General features: G+C 37.7%; 2 protein-coding genes across 2 annotated transcripts; one reads left to right on the top strand and one right to left on the bottom strand.

The window, feature by feature from the left end:
* The first annotated feature begins 1,282 nt into the window (after positions 1 to 1,282).
* LOC143878771 (ent-kaurenoic acid oxidase 1-like) lies at positions 1,283 to 8,494 on the top strand. The gene is made up of 8 exons (XM_077381012.1): positions 1,283 to 1,968; positions 4,282 to 4,759; positions 6,122 to 6,391; positions 6,490 to 6,579; positions 6,779 to 6,857; positions 7,409 to 7,515; positions 7,614 to 7,735; positions 8,224 to 8,494. Exons 1-8 carry the CDS (start codon positions 1,688 to 1,690, stop codon positions 8,342 to 8,344), a joined length of 1,548 nt encoding a protein of 515 aa, XP_077237127.1. The 5' UTR covers positions 1,283 to 1,687; the 3' UTR covers positions 8,345 to 8,494.
* Positions 8,495 to 8,593: 99 nt separating this feature from the next.
* LOC143878781 (glycine cleavage system H protein, mitochondrial-like) lies at positions 8,594 to 12,853 on the bottom strand. The gene is made up of 4 exons (XM_077381015.1): positions 12,678 to 12,853; positions 10,348 to 10,436; positions 9,648 to 9,818; positions 8,594 to 9,014 (listed from the first exon to the last, which is right to left on the bottom strand). Exons 1-4 carry the CDS (start codon positions 12,784 to 12,786, stop codon positions 8,886 to 8,888), a joined length of 498 nt encoding a protein of 165 aa, XP_077237130.1. The 5' UTR covers positions 12,787 to 12,853; the 3' UTR covers positions 8,594 to 8,885.
* Positions 12,854 to 16,012: the final 3,159 nt, after the last annotated feature.

Here is a 16,012-nt window from a genome sequence, read left to right as displayed (position 1 = left end):
GACCTCCGTGTGCCGGTGCTAAGATATATTTGTCATTTTATGAAAACAAAGACTTTATCATAAAAAATACATACTCTAGAAGGTGAGGCAACATATGAACATCACTGACACGAACATGTCTTCCTAGCCCCACTCTTTTGTTCTTGAGCTAGGTTCGTATCTTTAGTAAGAATAGCAAAGGGTGGTGGGCCCGTCCCAAAAGAACCATTGAGGTTCGACCTACAAAAGATATGAGCCTTGTTTATGGCAGTAAGTGTTGGTGATTTTTCCTCCAAAATCAAAATATGGCATACCTGATTTCTATTAAAAAAAGAAGATAAATGAGTTAGATAAACCTTTTCGATGCGACAAGATGAGGCACAAACTATGTCGCTCTCTTTAAGGTGAATTTGCGTCTTTGCGGAAACTCATTTCGATGCAGCAGATTACTGGCCACTATCACCCCTAGGATACAACAGCCCGACACACTGTTGATCTCTAAGAACTACATGATCCAAGAGATTCAAACAAAACGAACACTCCGATTGCCCAACAAAAAGTAAAATGTAGAAGCAGAAGGAAGAAGATGAAACAGAATGGAAACAAAAACAGAAAGCTTATGTTTGTTATTTATAAAACTTGTTGTGTTCTATAAAACATAGAGAGAATACTCCATTTTATAGATTAAAAGTGTCCATCCAATACACCATTTCATGTGTTAAAGTCACCCTTTAAGAAAAGAGCCATTTACAAGGATGTTACAGATGCGAATGATCGCATTCCAGCTGTCACAGTGCTCAGGAACGGCACAATTATTCATAAAATAACGGCGGCGTTATTTAACTAGTAACGACGCCATACTAGTAAGCCGGCTTACCTAACAGCAGTGGTGTTCTAGTAAGGCGACTGACAATATCGATAAAAAATAAATTTAGAAGAAGGGAAAAAACTTGAGGTCACATGCGTGGCCGCCAGAGCCGAGTCGGGCCGGGCGGCACGCTTGTGTGGTATAGCCAAAAGCCCACCGGGTCCACTTGGTGGCTGATGCGCGAGGGCCCCCCTTTCTCGTGTTCTCATTCACAAGCTTAGAGAAGTCGAAAGCTATATAAGCCCATGAACCTTTCCTCTACTTTCGAATACGGGACTATTTACTTTTGTGAAGAAAGTGGGTAAACTCATTTTATAAACCAAAGTAACTACTTTTGTAAACAAAACAAACTTTGTAAAATACCTGCAAAAGCCACTTTTGTATTAAAAAACAACACGAAGAAACAACAGTCAGTGGGGCAAGGCAAGGAAGATTTTTTCTTGTTCGTCCATTGCCAAGGGTTTTCGAGTCAAATCCAAACAGTATGAATACGCACATATGGACATGCCACTGATAAGAGGTTCTACCCATGGAAACCAGTAACACAAGACATGGGCTTCTACCATAGCATTTTAGATTTTGAAAAGGCAATTCTGACACAGTATAATAATCCTTCCAAAAAATGGAAAAGATGAGACTGAGAGATGCTGTGCGAAATTGGAGGACAGGAGAGAGTGTAATTAATGAATTTTTTAGTTGGGAGAGAATCCAACCATTTGAAAAACGACAAGAGAAATAAAAAATTGAGCCGGAACTCAATATCCGTTACTGTAAATAAGAGAAAGACAAAGACGAGTCCTTTTTTTAAGGATCTATATATACGTTAGCAATCTCTCCTACATGGCTCTACAACTCAACAAAGGTATTTCCCTACCAAAATTCTGTATAATGGATTTTGGATCTCTTCTCCTCTCTTTCTCCGTCTCTGTAGCTTGTTTTGGTGCTCTCTTTGCTCTGCTTAAGAGAGTAAATGTGTGGTTATATGAAAGTGGATTGGGAGAAAAGAGGTACTCTCTCCCTCCAGGTGATTTGGGTTGGCCTCTTGTTGGAAACATGTGGGATTTCTTGAGAGCTTTCAAATCAGACCATCCTGATTCCTTCATTTCCAGCTTTGTTAACAGGTGGGTTTCTTTCTCCTCTTTTCTTTTTCTTCTTCTTCTTTGTTAAATTATAAAAGATTAAAGAGGAATGATAGACCGAAGGGCGCCCTTGCAAAAACCCATCTACAAGGGCGTCCCAAAATAGCTGTGTCATTTTTTTAATTTTTTTCTGCCCTAATAAATGCACTCTGTTGAGATTAACCAATGGGGGCGCTCTTGTAGCTGGTTTTTGTGCCTCGAGATTAAATAACCCCATCACCTACTACTTAAGCTTTTGAAGTTATTGGTTGTTTCATATGGTATTAGAACAAAGGTCCTCGGTTCAAAACTCCTAGTTATTAATAATCCACATGTAATGGCCAGACTCGAAAGAATGGCCACATGTCTCACGTGTAGGCTAACCCTAAAAAGAGGGGCCACAAGTGAGGGGGAGTGTTAAGGGAGATGATTTTTCCGCCTCCTCCCTCCCTTTAAGATAATACGCCCCCCTTTAATGTGAATTGTACGCAGACTTTTAAGGCTTTTTGATGTCAAATCATGTTACAAAGAGGGCGCGTTATCCTTAGGGGGCAAAAAAATCGTCTCCCTTACCGTGTTAAAGTATAAAAGATCAAATAATGTCATCTCCAACAGCTTACGCTTTCGGTTTTAGTACTGTTCTTTTCCTTACAGATTGGTTGTTTCACATTCTTCATCTTGTTTTTTATTCTTCTCTCAGGCTTATACTCTCCTCTTGAAATATTCACTGTTGAATTTTGCAAAATTTTGTTCTTTTCTTGATCTTATCGCGGCATTAATATTCCAAAAGTTGAGATTAATAGGGTTCTGGGTCATGGGTATTTGAGGGATATTTGATAGTTTTTTTTTTTTTGTCTTTTGTTTTGAGTTATTAAAGCCATCACAGTCATTTCAGAAACGGTTCTTGTCATTTTCATTGCCTGAGCTGAAGAGGGTTCAACGTATACAAAGGTTTCTAGTGACCCCCTCAAATAGCAGTCCATTTTATATTCTCTGCCGTTCAGTTGCCACAACCCACAAAACAAATTCCCACCTAATGATCCTAGCCATCCAATCTGAAGATCTTTCTCACTTAGTTAGGGCATCTTCATGATTGGCCCACCTGATAAATGGTACAGTTCATGCTAATTCCTGGTCGGTGGGTCACATGATCAAGATTTGAGTAGTATTCTTCTCTTTCCAATTTGGATGCTTGTAACATGGACATAGAGATTTTATATGGTGAGTGCGCCTTAGAGCTGATTTTAATAATGTCACTCCTCACTTAATTGGATGTTGACAGCTTTTTTTGGGAGCTGTAAGCATGGTTTTAAATTTCTGACGGAAATTCGAAATTTGAAATCGGCCCAAACGTTGGCCGAAATTTCGAAATTTCATTTATCCTTAACTTTCATCCTAAATTTAAGGGATTTCACCCAAAAATCTCTTCTTCTTTTTTTAATATTTATTTATTATTATCCCGAAATTTCATCCGAAATTACTGGTAATTTAATTTCGAAATCATGTACGCCGAAATCCTACGAAATCAATTTAACAGCTATTTTATCTCGTACATAATTTGGACTGAAATTTCGGGAAAATATTAGATAATTATCAAAAATCGAGATTTTTGGCTGAAATCCCGTAAATTTCAGACGAAATTTAGACCAAAATTTTGAAATTTCAGCCGAAATAAATGATTGTTTCGGGTTTTATCGATTTCAGTTTCGGTCCGGGCAGAAACCCAAAATTTCTGATTTCGGTCGAAATTTAAATGCATGACTGTAAGAGCCTTTAATAGCTGATTAGATTGTATAAATTGAAGACATTTTCTTTATCCAATATGAGAGTACAGACATCAAATTGGAAAATGATATTCACAGACTCATGCTGCCCGCTTTATCCACAAAAAAGGTGTTTTTTTTATTGTACGCATGGCGTATTCTGATTGTTGGTTTATCTAAATTTATCCTTATAAATTCATCTATTTTTGTGATGAAACAATAAATAAATATTTTATTAATGAGCTCTTGTATTTATTAGGACAGTGTTCCAATAAGTTTTCAGAATAGCCTTCAATTATTTACTAAGCTATGGCTAGGCAGAACCCCTACTAGTCTATTAATATAAAAAATATGGGATTTGCTAGGGACCATAGCAGAAGGCATTTCATGAAACGGCCGTTGCATGAGAGTGCAGCCACATAGGCTCAGATTTTGTTTTGTTCATCTGGGAACGGAAATGAGAGAGAGAATTTGAATTAATATTTGATACTAAAATGTAAGTAGTGAAATTGTTGTGTTGAGAAGATGCATTTATTTTCATTTGCCATTGCAGATTCAATAGGACTGGAATTTACAAGGCCTTCATGTTTGGAAGCCCAAGTATTATGGTTACAATACCAGAAACTTGCAAACAAGTCCTAATGGACGACGAACACTTCATACCCGGTTGGCCAAAAGCAACACAGGATCTCATTGGAAGGAAATCATTTACGAGCATTTCACAAGAAGAACACAAGTGGCTCCGCCGATTGACATCAGCTCCGATCAACGGTCACGAAGCACTTTCTACATATCTTGAGTTTATTCAAGATGTTGTAGTATCTACCTTGGAGGAATGGGCAGGGATGGGAGAGATTGAGTTCTTGACTGAGCTTAGAAAGCTTACTTTCAGAATAATTACATATATATTTCTTAGCTCTGAGGTTGATCATGTAATGGAGGCTTTAGAAAGAGAATATACAGCTCTGAACCATGGAATAAGAGCCATGGCCATCAATCTCCCTGGATTTGCTTTTCATAGAGCACTCAAGGTGACCTCTATGCCTCCTTTAGATTTATTCTTTACTTTACTGTTTCTTGTGAAACAACCAATTAGTCCAAAAGCTTAAGATGTTAGAGTTGGTGTTATTTAATCATTTTAACACTCCCCCTCACGTGTGGCCCCTCTTTTGGGGTTGGCCATACATGTGGATTTTTAATACCAAGGAATTGATGGGGTTTCAACCCAGGAAGGACCTGTCGTGAGGCAATATAGCTCTGATACCATGTGAAAAACAACCAAGTTCTCCAAAAGCTTAAGATGTTAGCGTTGGTGTTATTTAATCATTTTATCTCAAGTCAACCAGTAAATCATTTTGTTACACCTTAGAAAAATACCAAAGATACCAAGTTTTAGAGCATTGGATGGAGGGATGCTAAAAAGCATAGCAATACAGTATCCAAAATCAATACACAGACATAAAATATAATCATTGAAGCGACTCCTCTAAAATCAATTTCATTTTAAGTCATGGACTGGAGTATTTTATTTAAACCAAACTCTAACAATCCCCCTCAAACTTTAATTCTTACCCCTCAACCTTGTCAGATATTGATTTCACTAATCTTCTTCATTACAATCAACCCTAACACTCAAAAAGATAATCATAGAAAGATGAAGATAAATGAAACAATCCTAATCTAACCTACCTAGCTCATCTAGTCTAGTTACCTAACAACACTCGGATGATCTAACGGTGAAATGTGGCGATCTCATATAGTTTAGCATCCAATGGTGGTCTTATATTCTGTAACGTCCCCTCTCAAATGCATGTGGATTGGTAGTAGAGACGAGTTTGATTACAATAAAATGCCCTAATAAGAAAAGTAAAATCTTTCAATTTGATGCACACTGTCAAAGGTTGGTCTGTTGATGAGTGTCCACTGATGACTGATAGTGTTGCAAATAATGTGAGCATCCTTCTGAAGTCATTATATTTCTCAATCAGGATCCTAGAGCATGGTTTCATCGTTAAAGAACCTTTATTCTTGACTTGGCTTTGTTGGATCCAAATCTCACATTTTATTTTGTTATGAAGCAGAATTGGCAGAATATAACCTTCAAATGTGACTAGCAGAAAACGAATAGAAACCCCAATAAGAGTGTTAACATTCTAAAACAATCCCTTTTCAAAAAAAAAACATTCTAAAACAATAGGTTTGTCAAGTAAATGTAGGTTAAACTCCCTATGGTCTAAGTATGGGTAAAATGGCCTGATACGGATATTAATAATATCCAAGTAACATGGATTGGCTGGATAGGAACCTGAACTTTTCTTTGTTCTGTAATATGTGAATTTTCTCTTGGACAATGTTTTCTACATGGTTTGATTTCGAGTTTCTTGAATTTTTAGGCTCGGAAAAAGCTGGTCGCGATTCTTCAATCCGTGGTTAATGAAAGAAGGGAGAAGAGGGCAAGAAATGTACTAGTACCACTAGCAAAGAAAGACATGATGGATGCTCTAATAGATGTTGAAGACGAAAATGGCCGTAGATTGACCGATGAGGAGATCATCGATGTTTTGATCATGTACTTGAATGCTGGCCATGAATCTTCTGGCCACATCATCATGTGGACTACAGTGATTCTGCATGAACACCCAGAAATTTTCGAAAAAGCCAAGGTGTTTCTAGTCTCCAGCACATAGTAAATTGATTTCAGTTCCTTTTCAGTAAAAATTTTGATGCCACACCCTCACTGCATCTTTGCACTTGTTTTCAGGCAGAGCAAGAGGAGATAATGAGGAGGAGACCAGCCACACAGAAGGGGCTAACTCTTAAAGAAGTTAAAGAAATGGACTATCTTTCAAAGGTTTCTTTAATAAAAATATTATTCACTGTCTTCCACATTTGAATTTATGAAGTTTAATTAGACAATATACTTTGTTTTTTCTTTGTGAGGAGACATTGGGGTTGAACATGTGACCTTAGCCTCATGACCCTCAACCAAGAGTTAGTCAGGCTTCGTATTTAGAATATTGGCACTAAAAGAGTTTCTTTTGATTTTGAAGGTGATTGATGAGACTTTACGCGTGGTTAATTTCTCATCAATGGTTTTCAGAGAGGCAACCTCAGACGTCAATGTTAGCGGTAAGTGTACCCAGTTTTCCAAAACACGGATGAGGGCCAAAACGTGGCCAAAGCAAATCCTAGTCGACTCAGTGTGGCAAGATCGAGTAATCGGTTGACACAGTCGAGTACTCGGTTGGCACGACCACAACTCGGTAGAGTCAAAGGAGTTTTGATTGACTTCATAGGGCAAAACACGAACTCAGACAAGAAGTGTGCCCAATGAAAAGGGAGTCAACTCAGGCGAGTTGACAATGACACGGGGGAGTTTTGAAACTATGAGTTTATTCTTAACTAGGGATTTGCTAGGCAATTTCGCGGAAAGCCATTTTGCGGCTGACTTTTGCATGTGAGAACAGTCACACAGGTTGACTTTTTGGCAGATTGTCTTATTCATTTAATTCACTTGACGTGGCTATTTTCACATGCATAAGCCAGCCGTGAAATGGCTTTCCACGAAATTGCCTAGCAAATCACTCTTAACTATTTAGCAGCTATTTATTTATTGAGGGAAGCCATGCTTTTTAGGAGTGGTTCTAAGATTAAGAGATCAGTTAATGTGTTCTTCTCAGGTTATACTATTCCCAAGGGCTGGAAAGTTATTGTTTGGTTGAGGCCTGTTCATTCGGATGCTGAAGTTCACCCTAATCCAAAGGAGTTTAAACCATCTAGATGGGATGTATGTACAATGATATTTCTGCCAGCATGTATATGTTAACATATATGTGGTTATGTGTGGAAAAAAAATCTTATACATTGTATGCTAAATTGGTCCAGGAATACATGCCCAAAGCAGGATCTTTCATTCCTTTTGGAGGAGGGAGCAGGTTATGCCCAGGAAATGATCTTGCCAAGATGGAGATCTCTATATTTCTCCACTACTTTCTCCTTAGTTATCAGTGAGTTCTGTTGCTTCATTTCTGTTCTTTTTATTCACTTGAACTAGTCAAAGACAGACATGAGCATTCATAGATGTTTGCAAGATGATATGAAACATCCCTCAAACTACCAACAGAAGTTATTGCGTTTTCAAATACTCAGACTTCTCTGGTGGACACAACAAAGTTTTGGGGTGAAAAGTTTAATCTTTGTTCTTCTGAATGACAGAATTATTCAGATTATTATGTACCTTGCAGTGGCCACACCATCACCATGGATAATCGTGGAGGGCCCTAAGGGGTCTGCTAGAAATCAGGCATTCTTGATTAAAATCGAAGAGGATAAAACCATCATCTGGTTGTTTTCTCGATTAAAAACAAAAAGTGGCAGCACTATCACTGTAGAAAAATATTTAATTTTCAACCATGCTCCGTGATGTATTATTCGATTCCCAATGTGATAATATTCCTATTTTTGTCAATTTTAACAGTTGACTGTTCAATTGCAGGCTCAAGCGGTCTAACCCGAAATGCCCAACAAGGTACTTACCACATCCGCGGCCCACAGATAATTGCCTTGCAAGAATTATAAACCTCTCAGCACCACCTGTGTACAAGAAAAGATGCTAACAATTTAAAATGTTTCACTTTTCTTGTAATAAAAGTGACTTGAGTCAATGTGGACCTCCTCATCTCAGAAGTTCGCAATAAAAGTCATAATATGCTGGTTTTTCTCTGAATACAGATAAAATATAGTTAAGTTGATTTGCTTATTGAAAAGCCAGTGTGTGAATGTGTGTGAGTATTTGTTTTTTTAACGATGTTCTTACTAAAAATGCTTGATTCTATGCAATGCAGCATGCTTAAGAAACGAATGGATGCTGGATAAAAAGCATAGGGGTTTAATTACATGAAGGATAACATAAGTATCATAACTATTACATATTACATTTGAAGTTTCTGGTATCTAAAACAAAGGCAGTGAGCAGAGGAACCACAAAAACAATAAAGCAGAGAGAGAGAGAGAGAGAGAGAGAGAGAGAGAGAGAGAGAGAGAGAGGTGAATGGCTTGGTGTGTTTAATCCTTTATATCCTCATTTGGCAAATATTTTCAACTAATAAGAGGTCCAAAACCAGTTAGAGAGACAATATACCAACAGCATATTTCTATCTAATGAGCGGCATCTTCTTCCTCGCAAAATTTTGTATATTCTTTTGAACCCATTAAGGAATTCAGTTCTGATGGGACAGTAGGCCGAACCTTGATCATCCATCCCTCATCATATGGGCTTGAATTGATCTGAACAAAAGAAATGAATTAACATTTGATGAATCAATGATACTGTGACAGTGTTTGAGAGAGAGAGAGAGAGAGAGAGAGAGAGAGAGAGAGAGAGAGAGAGAGAGAGAGAGAGAGAGAGAGAGAGAGAGAGAGAGGAAACAGAAACAGCACAATTGCGGACTAAAAATCATATCAACAAATCAGCCATTTTTCTAAGCACAAGACAAAATACCCACTTAGGAAAAGCTTTGATTTTTCAAAATTGATACAAGATAAAGGGATATTAGCTTTGGAGCTAACTTAGTATTATGATCTTCTTTCAGTTATAGTTGGCTAACTTTTATGCTAAACAATCCTATGTACATGACAAGATATCCACTTAGGAAAAGCTTTGATTTTTCAAAATTGCTGCAAAATAAAGGAATAGTAGCTTTGGAGCTTAGTATTATGATCTTCTTTCATTTATAGTTGGCTAACTTTCCTCCAAAACACTTAAGTAGTTTATTTCAAAAGTTGGGCTATAATTCCAATTTCCATTCAGCTGGAAAATAGAACCACCTAAATAACTTTGGCACCTTACGAATGTAGCTACAAAATTCAATAACAGGAAAGAAAACTTTGAAATTTTGTTGGTCTGAGATGTGGAATTACCAAACCAGGTGTTTCACTCAGCTTTGTATTGACCTCAACAACCTCACCAGAAACAGGGGAATTAACATCACTGGTTGCTTTTACACTCTCCACAGCTCCGAAACAGCCACCTATTGAAACTGAAACTCCAGCTTCTGGAAGCTCCACAAACACCACCTCTCCAAGATGGCCCTGTTGTCACTCCAAATGAATATAGGACTAAAGATGACATAAATAACAAAGACAAACCAAAAACTATCTATTGAAAAACAACAACCACATAGTTAAGAACTTAAGATTGCCTCTCTTAATTCTCATGTGTAGTTCCAGAATTGTGACTGAAGAAACTAAAATGAGAAATGGTATAGAGCATGCCAATTATGCAAATGCAAGATGAAAATGGAATGAAGCATACCAAAAGGAATTGGGTTTTAAAATGGATTTTTTTTTAAAATGAGACCCCAATCCTCCTTTTATGTAAAGTGGAAAAACATGATAACAGTATAACACCTTTTCACAAAAAAGTGTCTTTTAAATGAAAATATGTGTGTCGTTTTTAATAACTCAATTTATATTTTGAAAATTAAGAATAATTTGAAAATATCCAATAAGAACTCCAAATGAGCATAAAACATCTTAAAATACAAAATAAGGGTCTTCTAATAATGTTGAAAAACAGAAATATATAACAAATTTCCTTTGTGAGTGCAGAAAAAATGACCTGAGCATGGTCACTGATGCCAATTGTAGCCACTGGACCCTCATTCTTCACCCATTCATGGGAAGAGGCATATTTCAACCCATCTAATACTGCAAAAACGAAAAATAAATAAATAAAGATAGAAAAATGGAATCTTAAATTAACAATGTACCTTCTTTGACTTCTATCTTTCCTTATATAATGTCGAAATCAACAATAGAAACATAAAGTTAATGATATATAAATCTAGAAAGAAACAAATGCAAAATTGTCAGGATCCAATAAAATTAGAAAAATATTACCAAATGGAATTAATCATAAGCAAAGCCCTGCAGATGAATCATCCAAGAATGCAGTAGAAAATGACAGTTCCAAAATGTATAAATGAATGGGCAGCATTCTTTAACATCAAATTAGGCACGGTTATTAAATCTAACAAGAAATTTCACTGAAACTCTCAAACTTGAAGAAAAACAAAAGATGAAACAACCAGTTGATACGTGCATGATACGGCACGCCCATGGTAAGTCTGTTGTGTTAGTAGATAGGAAGTCTAAGAGTCATCTTTGATGTTTATTCGATAAAGCGGTTAAATGTCCATGTGTAGGTAAGTTTGAAGAGTCATGTTAATAGTCACCTTTGTGTGAGAGTGATCCTTCTGTGTGGATCTTCATGGTTGAGTTGAAGATAGAGATTAGCTGAGCATTTGTAGGAAATGGGAAATGTTTGTTTTCTTGTATTTAAAGATGCATAGTGAATAAAGAAGGGAGGATGCATATTTTCTACGGAATTTTTTCTTTTGGTAAGGCCTTGGTTTCCCTTCAAGGAAATCATCTAACTCCATTGCATACATCATTACGCGGGGAAGAAGAAATCACACATCAAATTTGGTATCAGAGACATGCGATTCCTCAATGGAGGACTTTATGAGGATATCTAAGTTGGGTGAAGCGGTGATACAACTTAAGGAGATGACCATACAGCAAGGTCAACAACTCTCAAACATCATGAAAACGGTTGCCGGCTAGAGTCAATTGCTTGGTCAAATTCTTCACGAGATCTCACAATAGATGCCAGTATGATCAGTTGTTCTGCCTAATGCAACCAGATAGGGAAGAATCATCTGCGCATCGGTCCCTCAATTGCCCAGTAATACTCCATCCAACACCTCTATCGGGACCATCCAAACCAGTGCTATGCAATTGGATTTTCCATGTTTGATGGGAACAATTAACTAGGGTCGATTTACAAGGTAGACCAATTTTTTTTACTATCATCAAATTCCAGATAAACAACGGGTGATGATTTGTTCATTCTACCTGGAAGACAAGACGTTGCAGTGGTATCAGTAGACGAGAAAATTCGGAGCCATTATGGGCTAGAAAGGCTCCAAGCAAGCCTTAGAAATACGTTTTGGGCTCATGGCTTGTGAGGATCCAACTAGATCTCTAAAAAAGCTCTGCAAACCTACCTCCATGTGGGATTATCAATCTCAGTTTGAGGCACCCTCTAACCAAATGGAGGGTCTCAATGAATCCTTCATGGTGAGTTTTTTCCTCACGGGTCTTAACGAAGAATTTTGGATGGATGCCCAGATGTTTAGGCCTACTGTTTTCCACTGCAATTGGGCTTGCTTGGTTGCAAGAAAAAATTGAAGGTCGTCGGCTATTTTCTAGACATGACAATGATAAGATCCAGGGAGATTCTAGCACAATTGTGAACTGTCCTCAAGTCATCCCACCGACTATTACGTGACTTACTCTGGCCCAAATTTATTAGCGGCGTACCCAAGGATTGTGCTATAATTGTGACGAAAGATTCTCTCTAGGACACGGGTGCAAGACACAAAAGTTGTATCTGTACCTGATGGAGGGTTCCTGGCCAGGCTTTGAATCCTGATGCTAACTCAGAGGACCGGGTTCTTCGAAGGGACATGATACGACACGGCCAGTTGGTTGCGTTAGTAGATAGGAAGTCTAAGAGTCATCTTTGATGTTTATCCAATAAAGTGGTTCAATGTCCACATGTAGGCAAGTTTGAAGAGTTAATAGCCATCTTTGTGAGAGAGAGATCCTTGTGTGGATCTTCACAGTTGAGCTAAAGATAGAGATGAGTTGAGCATTTGTAGGGAATGGGATATGGTTGTTTTCTTATATTTAAAGATACATTGTGAACAAAGAAGGGAGGATGCATAACAAATGCTAAGAAAAAAGAATCCTAGAGGACTAATAATAACAAAGAAAAGCAAGTTCAATTGCAATGATAAAGTCTAGAGGAACAAAAGAGACACCGAATATGAAAAATTCAAGAAAACCCATTGAAGTGAAAGGAAGAAGATGAGAAAAGATTACCAGTAGAGAAGTATCTAGATAAAGAAAAGGTTGGAGAGAGAGCAGTTTTGGCGCCACAAGAGATTCTTAGTGCATTGGCTGTTGAAGATGCCCACATTCTCATTGCCATTATCTTCCCCTTTTTCTTTCTCTTTTAGTTGGTCGAAGCTAAAAGCAGATAGAGAGATAGGCCGTTATATGTGATTGATTTTTCAAGAGTTTGACGACTGGTGGATATTGAGCGCCTCATCCTAAAACCCATGGAAGTTCAAGTGTTCCATGTGATAGTCGCACCCCTATCTGTTTTATATTAGCACCCCTCTTGTTGATATATTCGCTCTACTCTCTTCTTCCCTAGGCTAGCCCCTCTAGTGTATTTTTAAAATTTCGGTTGAGACCGAAACCCAAATTGGGCGAAATTTGAAATTTTGGGTCTTACTAAATTTCGGCTGGAATTTCGAGAAAACAAATATTTTTTTAAATAATATGATATTTTTCTGAAATTTCGGCCGAAATTATAATGACTGTAATGAATAACATATTATTTTTTATTGTGTACCGGATTTCAGCCGAAATTTTGGTTTCGGCGAGGGCCGAAATTCATACTGAAACTGAAATTTAAAACTTATGACTATTCTTTTACACCGAAGAGGGTGGCCCGGGGAAGAAAAAGGAGCGACTATATTTCCTTTTTTTTGGGCAAGTAATTTGGGGCTAGGCGGAAGCTAATACATTTCATTAAATCTTAACTTTCAAATTTAAACTTTGGAGACGGTTTATCTCCGTCCTGAAGGCCTGTTCCTTTAAGATTGTGACAACCGATTGTGAGCTCCAAACCTATTATCGGACTCAAATTTAAATGTTATTTTTTGTCCAATAATAGTACTTAAAAATAACGAGCAAGTGTTGTGTTATCAAAACAAGGGGGTTATCAATCCACCGAGCATTGAGAAGGTGGTGGTGAGAGAGGATGGTGTGGTGGAGAATCCTGCGAAAAAACAATGTCATGATAACATACTAGGGGTCCAAGCAGTTGTAGCCTTGTATCCTCTTAATTTGATCTAATAGCCAATGAAGATATCTTACTGCGACAGGTATCCAATTTGTCATGTTGTACAAGGGGACTAGGAGTAGGTAACACACATATACAAAGGTTCACAAGCTATCATAGTCAAGTGGGTTCCCAAAAAGGACCTCATAGGGTGATTAACCGTGTAAGGTCGGGGTTGGAAGCATATAAGAAGGCTTCCAACCAAAATGACTTAAAGTAGATGAGCCTAATCGAGGATGGATAACCCCATCAACGTGTCGATGTTTTTGCTTTGGTGTGTGTGTAGGGCTGCAACTCGAGCCGGGTCTTACCCGACCCACATCGACCCGACCCGAAAATAGCCTGTGTTGGGTTCAGATTTCATGGGTTTTGGGTCGAGCCGGGTTGAGCATTCAAAAGGTCGCATGAATCTCGAGTCGAGCCAGGTTTGAAGGGGCCCGACCCGAGTTACATAAGTTATATTATGTACATTTTTTTCTATTGTTAGTTAAAAGTTAAAAGTGAAAACCCACGCACCCACTGTTACTCTATGTGAGTGTAATTTCTGCTTCTATGAGTTGAGTTGATTCAAGTGTTTGATTCAGCATTGTTTGATTGTAATTACAACATTGTTTAATTACAGCATTGTTTGATTCAAGTGTGATGTGAGTGTAATTACATCATTGTTTGATTCAAGTGTAATGTGAGTGTAATTTCTGCTTCTATGAGTTGAGTTGCCTTGCCAAACAAGAATTTTCCTTAAAAAATTGCGTCAACGTGAAAAAATCCGACCCGACCCGAACTGACCCGAGATTTATCATGGGTAGGGCCGGGTTTGGGAATCGTGGGTTTTCCGAAAAAAAACCCGACCCGACCCGACCCGAGATATTTCTCGGGTAGGATTGGGTTCTCCAAATCCCGACCCGCCCGACCCGAGTTGCAGCCCTATGTGTGTGGCCGTGTGGGCATATGATAAAGTGATTTTAGATAGGACACTACACCCGAGCTTATTCTCCACGTCCATTCGTGCGTAAGAGTTTTATATTTTCGATAGTGCATTCTGTACATTCTCCAACTCCATCCATTTATATGGGTTTAATATTTTTTTGATAGAGCATTCTCAACGAGGTTCTTAAAAAGGAAAAAAGCAATGGCTTACATCATTTTTGTTAGAAAGTGGAAATATGTAAGATATTTTGAGGAATTATTAACAAATAGCAAAACTTATGTCCACGAGTACTTAAAATCATGGTTTTAAATTTCGACTGAAATCCGAAATTTTGGTATGGAATTTTTGGGTTTCGGTCGAGACTGAAACTGAAATCAGTAATACCCGAAACGGTCGTTTATTGAAATTTCAGTCGAAATTTTGTTTACCCCGAAATTTCGTCTTAAATTTAAGGGATTTCACCCAAAAATTTTGATTTTTTATGATTATTTAATATTATCCCGAAATTACCAAAATTTCGGTTTTAGTGAGGACCGTAATGCATTCCGAACCCAAAATTTGAAACCAGGCTTAAAATAGATGTAGGGTCCCACAAATCAAATTGTAGTTAGACCAACAGTAGAGATGAACACACAACAGATAAAGTAAATGGAAGCATGCAATGTTTGCCTGTAAACAACTCGAACACAAATGTTATCTAGAAGGGAAATTACTATATAATTCTTTTTATTTGTGGCTAACTATCGATCGGAGAATGGTGTTAGCCGGAATTTTTTAATTGTAAATGCCAAATGCCTCCATGATAGGCACTTGAATCCTACGACGGGTGCATAGAGGGGATACGATGCTCCTTTCCTTTACTCTTGTGAGGTAGTTTCCCAATTGTCCTACCATGAAGCCTCAACATAAAAAAAAAACATATATACAATCCAAGTCACGTATCAACTTAGTAATTAATGGAGAAAAGTTTCTTTTTAATTGTAGGAACACATAATGCATGACAAAGGAGAATTTAGAATGCACAATATTTAGATGTAGAGAACCAAATTTGAAGGTTATTCAGGATCATGACTAGTCTAGACCAAAGACTTATAATTATACCAATTGCAATTTTGAAGGTTTTTGAGGATCAAAATCTTATGATTGATGCCCTCACTATGTGAAACAACCAATTAGTCCAGAAGCTTAAGCCATTGAGATGGTGTTATTTAATCATTTATACTTCAACACTCCCCCTCAGATGCGGTACATGTGAATTTTTAATATCAAGGAGTTGTGGGGTTCTGAACCCGGGACCGGCCATGAGGCACTAGCTCCCGATACCATGTTAAACAACCAATTAATCCAAAAGCTTAAGCTGTTAGAGATAGTGTTATT

The sequence above is a fragment of the Tasmannia lanceolata genome, unplaced genomic scaffold, assembly GCF_043159265.1.
Source record: "Tasmannia lanceolata isolate RefF3 unplaced genomic scaffold, GAP_Taslan_0.1 ptg000002l, whole genome shotgun sequence".
In the NCBI taxonomy this organism is placed as follows: Eukaryota; Viridiplantae; Streptophyta; class Magnoliopsida; order Canellales; family Winteraceae; genus Tasmannia; species Tasmannia lanceolata.
This window is presented reverse-complemented; position numbering and strand designations above follow the sequence as displayed.

Bases quoted from the DNA above. Each gene is read 5' to 3' on its own strand.
- LOC143878771 (XM_077381012.1), top strand. From the start codon at position 1,688: ATGGCTCTACAACTCAACAAAGGTATTTCCCTACCAAAATTCTGTATA. The intron at 6,580-6,778 runs GTTTCTTTAATA...TTGATTTTGAAG, and splicing joins AAATGGACTATCTTTCAAAG to GTGATTGATGAGACTTTACG. The intron at 7,516-7,613 runs GTATGTACAATG...AAATTGGTCCAG, and splicing joins TTAAACCATCTAGATGGGAT to GAATACATGCCCAAAGCAGG.
- LOC143878781 (XM_077381015.1), bottom strand. From the start codon at position 12,786: ATGGCAATGAGAATGTGGGCATCTTCAACAGCCAATGCACTAAGAATC. The intron at 9,819-10,347 runs GTCATTTTTTCT...GAGTGACAACAG, and splicing joins GCATCAGTGACCATGCTCAG to GGCCATCTTGGAGAGGTGGT. The intron at 9,015-9,647 runs GTAATTCCACAT...TCTTTTGTTCAG, and splicing joins TGAGTGAAACACCTGGTTTG to ATCAATTCAAGCCCATATGA.